At 38.1% G+C, this 12,060-nt stretch overlaps 1 protein-coding gene across 4 annotated transcripts in view; it reads right to left on the reverse strand.

Annotated features, from left to right (window-relative positions):
• ntm (neurotrimin) overlaps window positions 1–10,238 on the reverse strand; it is a 59,058-nt gene extending 48,820 nt beyond the window's left edge. For 2 of the 4 annotated variants that reach the window (XM_030792707.1, XM_030792705.1), the window contains exons 1-2: window positions 10,225–10,238; window positions 8,566–8,703 (exon numbers count right to left, since the gene is read on the reverse strand). In XM_030792707.1, the coding sequence (XP_030648567.1) occupies window positions 8,566–8,703; window positions 10,225–10,238 (152 nt within the window). Of the gene's footprint in view, window positions 1–8,565; window positions 8,739–10,224 lie in introns of those variants that run through there. The other 2 variants (XM_030792706.1, XM_030792704.1) reach the window with 1 other exon arrangement.
• Between the last annotated feature and the right edge of the window lie 1,822 nt (window positions 10,239–12,060).

The raw sequence follows: 12,060 nt of genomic DNA on the forward strand, positions 1-12,060 counted from the left end.
GCTAAAGTGAGATTTATTGCACTGCATGGGAACGAGTGTGTTCATGCCTAGCTGAGGCTCAGAATTTAATTAATTAATATTGAGGTTGAAAAAAAAAAAAAAAACCCCAGCAAAGTTCAGACCGTGCTACTGGCTGATCTTCTGTGCAAACATTGTTACTGGAATTATCTTGGGAGGAAATTCAAGAAAAGACTTCATAACAAGACATGTCATTTCTCATATTCAGGTGCTCAGATTAAATAAACCAGATAGCAGTGCTACAGTAAGACACAGGGACCCATTCAGTTGGACCGGCTGATCAAACAAATATTGTAGGCAGTGGTTAATAAATGAAATAGATCATAACATGCTAACAACCAACTATCATCTAGGTTATATGACAGTGAGTAAACACTGACACATTTTTCTGTTCCATTTGTTGACTTGATTTCTGATAGAATTGTTACATACTAGCACTTGATAACATTATCACTTGAACACAGCTAAAGAGAATGAGCGAGATAGAGAGAGAGAGGGAGAGAGAGAATAACAATATTTCATTGACCAGTAATCCCTTTCACAGTCCGATTGAATTGTAGGTTCGCTATCTAAAACTAACTCAACAGATCTCTAAAATCAAACAATTACTGGAAGAAGCTTATTTTATACCTGTGGTGTATTTTACCCCATCAGCGCTGACAGCAGCACACAGAGGAAACTTAGAGATCATGTGTTAATACATTCAGTGCGCTATGCATAATTCAGTATTGCCCCTTTGTCAAATGGTGGTATAAAATAGTACCAGGGTTCAGAATGTATTACACAGATACAATGACTGCATCTTTGGCTAAACCTTCATTGATTAGTGCATAAGCACTGCTGTAATCAAAAGGGAACAAGGTTGCAGAGGAGGCATAAGCCCTTACTGATTAAAAGATCACCGCTGGAGAAACTTCATACTCATGGTTGGAGATCCTGGGCTCTTTTTTTTTTTTTTCCCCGCACCTCTGAGGGTACCTGTGATGTGGAAATTCTGGATTGATTCTAAGTTGTCAGAACTCCCACTCCCTGTTTCCAAGAGACTTAAAAGTCTAAGGTTCCAATTTGTTCTGAAAAACCATAGGGGTCTATTTAAAAATGTCAAGGATTTTTAGTCACGGGTGATTCGGTGTAGAGAGCTCAAGTGCTTCATGTGAGCGCGAGCATATTCTATAAGTGGAGGGCTTGCTGGGTGTTGGAACCGACTTGGAAAATGATTATCTGTTTAACTTATTTCTGTCCTTATGTTCTATACACCTTGGGATGGTTCAATACTACAAAAATGTACTGTTAAGATCAGAATAGACACTCCTTAATACAGTCTGAAGTATTAACGAAACTATTAACCATGGAAGACTGCAAACAAAGGAAAGATCTCTTTTTCTGTCAAGAAAAATAATTGCCATCAGTACCATTTTTAAATTTTTATAAAGTGAAGTGAGCGCTCAGATCTACACAGCATTTAAAGGTCTCTTTAACTGTACTCCTGATTAGCTATCCTTCTGCAAGTACATCACATCAAGTAAATGATCAAATAAAACAATATCATATATAATATTTCAGTTGATAGCTTGTGTGTTTTAGTTCATATCTATATAGTACTGGAGTGAGAATTCAGCCCTACAATGGAGTAAAACTGCACATAACCGCAATGATTTCTAGATCTGAGAGCTTACGTCTTTCACAAGTAATGGGATCTCTTGGCTCCTGTGGTGGGGAGCTGAGTGTCGTTTAGGAGGAGATAATATATATTAAATACCATCAGATCCCCCCCCCCCCCCCCCCCCCCCCCCCCCCCCCCCTTACAGATAGATCACTAACATCACTCCCTTACTGTGGTAATGATAGAGAAACCTCCCCAGAGAAATAAACAACTAGGAGCTAGAACTCTTCTAGCAAATTGCCTTACATCAGGAAACAATTCTAACAATACTTGCACTAAATATAACATAGCCCCCAGGAGTCTCCTCATTCAACTAAATGAGGGAAAGCATATGATGATGGCCTGTGCCTTTGCATAACACTGTATGTGTGCTTGTGTCTGAATGTAAGCAGTTTCTAATACTTGTACCAAAACAAATAAATAAATAATTGCTCGTTGGTTAATGAATTAATGAGACTTCACTCAACCTCAACCTGCAAAGAACCAATTTACACACTCCTTATCTTTTCCACTCACTTGAATATTACACTGCATGTACTGCTGTGTCTTAAGTCTTCCCAGTTTGTGTTTGTGCGCGCACGCACGTGTGTGTGTGTGTGTGTGTGTGTGTGTGTGTGTGTGTGTGTGTGTGTGTATCTGGTGTTGTTAACCTTGCTCTGAGGAGGAGGAGCTGAGACCCTTAAGCACATTATCCAGAGCATCCTGTCTCTCATCACTAATGCTCTGGCACAAATCCAGCCATCTCTAAGTAGGCTACACCAGAAGACCAGGCAACGCTCTATGAGCTGTACACCTGGGCTAGTCAGTCAAGAACTGCTTACAGCAGATATGCAACAGCTCTCACACAGCTCCAAAAATGCTGAAAAAAGCACGGCTTAACATGTCACATTTCCAAAATTAATCCTTAGGTAATGTGCAGAGACTGCATGAAAAAAAAAAAGAAAAGATGACAAAATATAGGAAAAGCCTAATAGGATTTTGTACATGGACAAAACTGGACAAAGCTTTGGAGGACGAGCTTTGTTTGAACAAGCAAGTTTCGGCTTGGCAGTAGCTTTCCATAATCATTCTGCCCAATGTCATCAGTGACAAGGTTGTGTCTATGGATGAATGACCTTTATATGTACCATATTTTTAACACATTAAATGCATTCAAAAGAAAAAAAAGAGTACATTTTTTCCCCTTTTTTCTGTTTTTTTCCCCTTTTAAAAAAAGAAATAATTCAAGAGGCATTCAGCAGCATTCATCATTTCTTGAATTACAAATATCTACTCACACCACTCATGTAAAAGCCTTTAGTGAATCCTCCTGTGATGCAGAAGTGACATGATTAGTTCAGTAAACAAAAAGCTTGCAGATAAATGTGGGCCCAACCTTTTTTTGTGTGTATGCTGAGGACAATGTGTCTCAGGCCAGAGCCAGTAGTCTCATTCCAGTCTGTCAAGATTGGCAATTTTCTTTTTATGTGATTTGGCATGCTATACTTTGTTTTGATAGCCTAAGAGGCTCTACGCTGCATTCACAAAGGAGTGATGAGTATCAAAAACATGTAATTTCACATGACTGACAGTAATTTTGTCAGCAGACTGGAAACATTTCACTTAAGACTGAACCAAATAGGTTGCATGGGTTATGTGCTTAAAAGCAGAAAGAATGGAGATGGCTGGGCTGTGGTGGGTCAAAAGATACTTAGATAGATAGATAGATAGATAGATAGATAGATAGATAGATAGATAGATAGATAGATAGATAGATAGATAGATAGATAGATAGATAGATAGATAGATAGAAGAGAGAGACACAGAGAGAGAGCGAATGTACAAGGTTGTACATTCTCTACAAAGGACTTTAAAAATGTATATACAAAGGACTTTAAAATGTGTGTGTGTGTGTGTGTATATATATATATATATATACACACACAAAATGCATTTTTTATCTGCTGCTTTTGTTGATGTTGTCTCACCTCTCTCTCTCTCTCTCTCTCTCTCTCTTTTATTTATTTTTGTCTCAGTAGTCAGTAAATGACTGTTGGGTGTGTAGAGAATGGAGCTGTCTGGTACTTGGCCAGGCTGTACACTGGAGGCACAGTGTCATTAACCTTTGACACAAGGGACATAAGGAACCAATTAACACCTGGCTCGAAAATGCATGACAGAAAACATGCTTTCATCTTTATTCTCTTTTTTAACTTTCTAAGAATTAAACAGAATCAATAGATTGTAGAACATGGTCACAAAGCTACTTGTAATCTCTTAATTTGAATTGATCATTTCTTTCCTCAAATGGTGAAATTAACATCCTGGTCAATCCTCAAGTGTCATTCATTTTGGCCAATTCTTACCCTTTCATGCCTTTAAAAAGAGAGTTATCGTGAGTCAAGATTAAACAAGAGCACGATCATGTAAGAGAGGAAAAATCAGAGATATGAAAAGAATCTTTAGCAGCTGTCTGTGAAATCAAATTAGCACCCCCTTGGTCTTCACTCGTGGGTGTTTGGAGTGGTTTATTATCCTTATGAAGCTCCCTCTCTCTCTATCTCTCAAACCTCCAGCATGCTCCAAAATAAAGCAGAATAGTTAGAGAATGAGCATGGAAAAACCACCCCATGATTTCATTATTCCACACAGTTGCGCTTAACGACACCAAGAAAGAAAGCACGCTGATATGAAAAAGGAGTTTTAGTTTACTGAAGAGGGAAAAAACAGAAAGGGTGTGGTGTATTATGACATTGACTACAAGTACCACTTTTTTCCTTTTTTTCCCACATATATCGGTGAAAAGAGGCAGTTAAAACAAATAAAACAATTATTCTGCAGGTATTAATATTGATTATAAGTTTTGTGTGAATGATTTTCCGTAATATCTTAAATATAAAATTGTACTTTCAAAATAGCCCCCAATGTTACCCTATTCCAATATGCTTTTTTTTTTTTTTTTTTTTTTTCGTTTTAAAATGAATGAGAAAGTTGCACAAACAAAAACAGTATTCATCCGGGGAGAATATTTCACCCTCTTAGATGCATTTGAACATGAGCAGAAATCAATGCATTTCCATTAGATTGACACGCAGAAAACCTCTATCATTTAAAGCGAACTTGGAAGAGTCGGGGAAACATTGCAAGGATTTGATTTAGTCTAGTGGCTTTGGGGTTTGGCGATAAGGACAGCATATATATTAGGTGTCAACATGGGAGAGACAAGTGGCTGGGAGAAGATTTTATCAAGGGGCAGCAGAACTCTACTCAGAGTCTCCTCACACAGTACACCTCTCTCTGGGACATCATTGAGTATAAGAGTGGTACAAGAGCTCTGTCTCTTTGTTTGCTTGACCGGTGCCAGTACGGAGCCAGTATAGTTTACACACAAGGACGAGTCGCTCCCAATGGATCTGTATTAGAGTGTGAACAATTTCAGCATTCTAATTCTGACTCTAACTGTTTTTCTGAAAGCAGTTTTAGAATGCTGAAAAAGATCTCAATGGAAACACCAGTGCCTGGAGTGGGGTATCAGCTTAAGAAATTATGTAGAATGGAGCCCCTAGCACAGCTGACTTATTATACCACAAAAATAGGGTTTTAGGGGGGATGGGGTTACATCAGTCTGATATTAAATGTGGCATCACTAAACAACATTATTTAAATTCCCAAGTAACGCTTGTTAATTATCAAACATTTATTTAAATGAGCTAAATAAACTGTGTTATATTTCAGAAAGGTGTTTTCAACAGCACTGCTGAGATTCTTCTTCTTACTGCCACTGACAGGGAATGTGGCAGGTTTCTCACATTTAGATGTTTGATAAGACTTTACATAGCATACAATTATAATCCATCATTGTTTGATTAAATGAGTGTATGAGCCTTGGTACAAGACTTTGTAAATGCAATTTGTACATTTTTACATTTTTTCATGAACTTTTCCGTTGATATTCTACACTGAAAGTCAGACAGAATAAGTAGCTAATATTTATTTTGAAAACAGTCTAAAGAGTATAATGACAGTATATTTGCACAGATTACACCAGTGGTCCTCAAACTACAGCCAGCGGCCCGCCCCCACATTCTGAGTGGCCCCCGATGCAATGTATGTGATATATTGTATCCAGCACTCTGGTTCATTTAGTTTTATTTAGTTTATTTATTTACTTTCCGCCCTATGGTGCATTTCGCTTGAAATTCCACATTTTTTTCCTCTGCTGGCTACCGTATTTGGACGGTCATTTAGTCACCATAGCAACCGTTCCGCCATACAGGGTCCCGCCACACTCTTGCGCCACAAGAATATATTGCCACAGGTACCTTTTTTTTTAGCCTAGCTCGATAATTTTCTGTTATTTTCGGAAGAAATGTCGAAGATGAATCGTAAACGAAAAAAATGATTATGAGTGCCGGGTGTTCAACGAACAATGGAGTAATATTTTTTTTCTCTTCAATGCAAGAACAAGGCAATTTGACTGATATGCCAGGAATCGGTAGTGGTTTTCAAGGGTTACAATTTGCGCAGACATTTTGAGACAAAACACGAAGATAAATATGGTAATCTGAAGGACAAGTGTGGACAGACAAGATAAGAAAACTAAGGGGTGTGCTAGCTACACGACAGAATCCAATTTTAAGGTAAGATCAGCAGAACCAGTCTTGCCAACGGACGAGCTTTCGTGTGGCAAGACTGATAGCTAAGATCGGAAAGGCCTTCACCGAAGGTGACTTCGTAAAACAGTGTTTAACCGCAGTCACATAGGAGGTATGTCCCGATTAAAAAAAGTAAAAAAAAATATGCCCTGTGTTCTGTGAGTTGATCGGCAAGTACAATTAAGCGGAGAATTTAAGAGTTGGGAGCCAACGTGCTCAATCAGTTGTAAGAGAAATAATTTTTAAAAAACTGGGGGGTTTTTTGGCAGGCACTTTACGAAAGGAGCGATATGAAGGACACCGCACAGCTGTTAGCCTAATTTTAATTACTGGAGTTGATACGACCAATTTCGAGGTATACGAGGAGATTGCTGCACAACAGAGCCTCAAAGGCACAACAACTGGCAGAGCCATTTTTGACAAGGTTTGTCATACATGCGTGCATGCCAGAGTTTCCAGTTTTGCAGATTTGTAACTCCTTTCCTAGTTGAAATGTAAAATATGTACTGTTCAATATGCACATTTGGCTTTTTCCTGCTTTTTCAGAATGTTCCTCACTCTGTATTATATTACTTGCACTAAAAGGGTTGAATAAAATAATGATAATGGTTGGAATGCTTAAGAACTAGTTTGATTTTTTTTTTTTTTTTTTTTTTTAATTCTAGTTACCTCCCTATTATGTTTTATATACAACTTTGACAATGTGCCATGGCAATGTAAAATAAAGCCAGCTAACAATGGTATATAAAAACGATTGAAATATATCATTAAATATAATGGGTTAATATTCAACTAAGGTAGACCTGTTGTTGTCCACAGTACTATTTACTGTTAGTGACATACTCCGGCCCTCCCAAAGAGCCAGGCAGAGTGATCTCACCCTCCTAAGAAAGCGTTTGGGGAACCTTGGAATACACTGTATGTGCTGTTAAGGGTTGTATTATTAAAAAGGTTCTAACCCATTTTCACTTTATATGTCTGAAGGCAGTCACATAGTTATAATTAGGAGTCACATCGAGTTGATCGTTGCATGTTCTTAAACAACTGAAGGCAAACAGGTCACTGCTAAATTGTTATTCAGTGGATGAAGACATGTATGCATAATCCTAAGAAACTGTGTGTCAGAGTCAATGACAGAGTGGTTATGTTTGTGCTTTCCTAACTATACACACACACACACACACACACACATATATATATATATATATATAGTTAGGAAAGCACAAACATAACCCTCACCCTAACTTCTCTTTATAAAATGTTCTTTTCAGTTAAGAACTTTATTTAGGATCCTGTGAAACTGTATTCAGTCTGTGAAATAATTACCTGTAACATAACATGACAACACTATATTACTGATCTGTTAATCTTTCTTCAACACTATCATTGTGTTTAAACAAAACAAGATAACCCTATGTTAATAATGGAAGTGTTTTAATATCTTTTTTTGCTTCATGAAAAATAGACATATCTTAACACAAGGGATCGTGCTCATTTCCATATGAAAGCCAAAGCTGCTTCTCATCAAGACATGAATGAGTTCACGTACAACGGTTTAGGTCATGACTCAGACAAATGCAAACAAGCAGTCACTTTTTTGGAGTGTCAGCGGTGTCATTAGCTCACTCCTTTGAAGTTATGTCACTACTAGAGAATCATACTTAAAATTGGAGGATAGTACCCTCACGATGTTCAACGTAACCTAGGTCAAGAATGTAAAGACCTGAGTTCGGCCTGGACAAACTATTTTAAGCGCATGGGCTACAGGCCACTGCAGTGGGTTTTGGGCACCCCTGGAACATCCAGAGCTGTCGTTAAAACAGACACCTGGAGTCTTCACAAAACCAGGGACTTAAAGACCTATGTAGGCTATATGAACAGAACTTGGGATACTCTCCCAATCAGACATAATTAAGGGGCGATTACACGTCTTTTTTGCCATAAAGCATTAAACATAAAGCATTAACATGCGTTCATGGTAAAAGAGTTGTGAGTTGCTTTGTTATTAGAAAAAGCTACCACAGTAAGACCGTAACAATAACGACGAACCTTTCAACCAAAGTTTACTTATCTTTAGTTAAGTAGCGTAAATCATAATGGTGAGTAATTGGACAAACAGTGATAGTATTGTCCGCTGACGGCTATTATTGTTGCGCGCCCTATCACGCGCTACATGTTTCAAAAGTGTTAACACATGTGATGACAAATATTGCAACAGCATGTAAAATAGCAGTCCCCAAAACCCCCTACCTGAGAAACACCGTCTCTCCTTGTCTGACAGTAATATTGTCCATCACTTTGTTGTCAGTTTGGGAATCCCCTTGACTGCGGACAGGCAAACCTGCAGGGAGAAGAAACAGCAGTCTAAGCGATATGACAATAAATCGCCTCCAAGACCCAGCAAAGCGTTCACAAACACCCATCTTGAAATTCTTCTGCAGGTGTCGACAGTGTTATTCCGTTAACTGTGAATACGTTCACCAGTCCACTGTTAAACAGCCATTACAGTTCATCTGTTAATCCAGATATCCTTCTCAGGTAGAAAAAATCTCTCGCGCACTCGACGACGTAGTTTACAGCCGTGTCACCAAAGGCATAGCCTGTGTGCTGTTCCTAGACGAAGCTCGTTACTCAAAGCTCTCTGTCAAGCCGGAGACTGCAACAAAAAAAACTGAAACGGAAATGTTTCCTTAAGCATTCAACTGATAGAAAACATCACCGGTTCGAGAAGTTTCTAAGAAAAAAAATGACCAATTGAAATCGACTGTATTCAGTAAACCGTGCCAAAATGTATCAGTGATCTTGCCCTAGACAGATTGTTGTGATAGATTCCGCACAGTTCACTTCAGCACCACCACAGAATCCCATGCAGTAGGGGTGCTGCTCCAATGGGACTACCCTTCTTTTCCAGGGAGTCGTTCCTAGCTTTAGACTTAATTGAAGTTAGGAACGAACAGAGGCTACAGGAGCCCAATTCTCAAATCAGTGTACACAACCACGCGCAGTTCGAGTCTACTAAACCTTCCTACCTCTAACACGTGGGGGGGGAAAAAGGTGGCAACTGTAAATGTTGTCATGGCAGCAAAAGACATGCCTACACAATCCAAAGAGCATTACAAAATCAGTTGTTTTGCTAGTTTAAAGAGGTGAATGTTATGTAACTATATGTAAAAATATATGTATACAATATATATGCATATAGTATATACATATATAGAATATACATGTTATGAATGCCTTTATAATTCTCTAAATTTCTTAGAAAATCTGGACTTTGACCATGATTTTAGAAGGACAAGCATCAGCAGTATGTAAAGCAAAAATCATGAACACAGAATATTCAGAACACACAACTGGTTAACCAACTGAAATTTCAACATAATCTTTACTCATCTCAGTTCATTAGGAAAAGGAGCGAACAGGTGATTACTTCTAGTACAGATAGCACATGTTCTGTAGGATATTGGTTTCAGATCAAGGGATAACATTTTAATTACGTTTTAACGTTTAATTTCAGCTCAGATCTTTATCTTAAATAACATACGGTTAGTATATTCTCTGATAAATCTATACTTCTTAGGAAATACAGTCACCAGCTTTTACTTGAGTCAAATACATCTTTATCTGAGGGCATTCTTAAATGAAAAACACATATTGCTAAACATTTCTCCTCTCCACCTCGGCTTCAACACACACTGGAGATTACACTAGAAAATCTGCATGCACGTGTAAATTTAAGACAATACTGAACAGATTCAAGGACCACTCTGAGAGCAGCTAATGACTGAAATAATACGCTTTCTCTGACGCACAAGCCAGCTTAGTGATAAAGTCCATTATAATAAGTAAGAAACCAGACAAAAATAATGGGATCGGACAGTGCATTCCCTTGTCAAGTTGGTTGTTTACAAAGGATCTTTCATCACCACCACATATAAAGTATGAAAAAAAGAGAGCTCAAATTATATTTAGGCCGCTTTATACACACTACTGCTATTCCTCCAGATGAAGTTAAAACAGACGTTCCACTCAGCGTCTCAGCCCCCGTTCAGCACACCAAGTTCTGTGTTTGAAGCCTATGGTCAAAAGCCTTTTTAATTCCTCTGAGCACTGTTGCTGAGTTTCCTAAAATATGAATGTAATATTCTTAAAACTTTCATTTCTGTTCCAAGTTGCAGATATTTTACTTTCTCTCCGTTAAACTATTCACCTATTCAGTTCAATACTCCTGTCATGTGTACAACTCCGGAGTTTTATTTACCTTTTCATCATGACTAGTAACAGATGTGGAGTAAATGGGCCATGTTTGGCACAGAGGTAAGGGAGCACCTCAGTAGTTTTGCTCCCTAGCCTCCTCTGATGTGCTCCAGATGGTCTTTCTCCTCCTTTGCTACTCCCTTTCTACAAATGAGACCTAAGATAATGTAGCTTTCATAACCAAAACAAACAAACTAAATATCTAAATCCATGAATAAATAAAAAGAAATAATTCATGCAAACAGAGAAATATGCATGTTATTTGTGTATTTATTTAAATTTATTTCATTTAAAGAAGGGCTAACTGAGTGTTGTCAGTTCCCAGTGCGACCGATATTAAACTGTCCTTCTAGTAGCATATGCTATCAGTATGTAAATTTGTAAAAATTTCCAAACAAGTGAAATCAAATGTTATTGAGTCTACAGAGTCCAGTAAAACTGCACACGCAAAAAACATGTTTTTAGTCACTGTGTTTCATTGAGTGTGAGAGCAAATGAACTTTCAAGTTCAAAACACTGAACCATGATTGACTTGGTTACAATTCCTGGTGGAAAACAATAATTACGAGTAAACAAAAAATACCCACAAAGAGGCAGTGCACATCTCCCCGTGACTTAGTAAACAGTGGTTATGGTTTAGGAAAGGATTCCAAGCAGCTAGAAATTGGAATGCAGGGATACACCTCTGCATCAAGATGACTGATCACTAAGATCTCTATCATAGAGGGCTTGAGTATATGAGAGAGAGAGAGAGAGAGAGAGAGAGAGAGAGAGAAGGAAAGCTCTTAGCTGGGAGCAACTTGACACTTTCAAGTGGAAGTGACCATTACTTTCTAATACAAAGATTGATGCCACTGGGGTTGTCTTTATCACTTGCTAGTAATGGCTTTCTGACTATCACAGGCAGATTAAGTGTGCTGTGCTGTGACATATATTTGACTATTGTAGTAGAGATTGAAGAAGCTAAACCTCAAGCTTTAGCAGAAAGTATGACCATGCCTTCAGGCAGTATATGCTTTAGTCGTAGTCATAACAGAGTTGATGCAGAATATATGTTTGATTGTATATTGGCCATTTTTTTAATTGAAGGACTAGGATAACTCATCTTTTGTACAAGGGTGATCAACACTGACAGAAAAAACATGCCATTGAAAATTCAGCTGCCTGGAACTCTTTTGAAGCAGACTAGGTCACGCTCAAGTCAAATCTTGTTGCAAAACACTGATAAGGAAATTGCCTCTATCTTTGGATCTTTAATAAAGTCTAAGAGGCAGGGAGAAGGTTTACTAGGGGCTATTATGAGAGGATCAGATTAATGGAAATTATGAGAGTGAAGGAGTACGTGGATGATAATTTACCTCAGCACTTTCAAGAGAGATAGACATGCTATGAAAAGCATCTCTGTGATGCTCCAGGGTCTTTTTGTCCTATGATCACTCATCTTAAGTAAAATACATTCAGCTTCACCGAATATTAATATTTCAACTG

This window comes from Chanos chanos, chromosome 15 (assembly GCF_902362185.1).
Source record: "Chanos chanos chromosome 15, fChaCha1.1, whole genome shotgun sequence".
NCBI classification, from domain to species: Eukaryota; Metazoa; Chordata; class Actinopteri; order Gonorynchiformes; family Chanidae; genus Chanos; species Chanos chanos.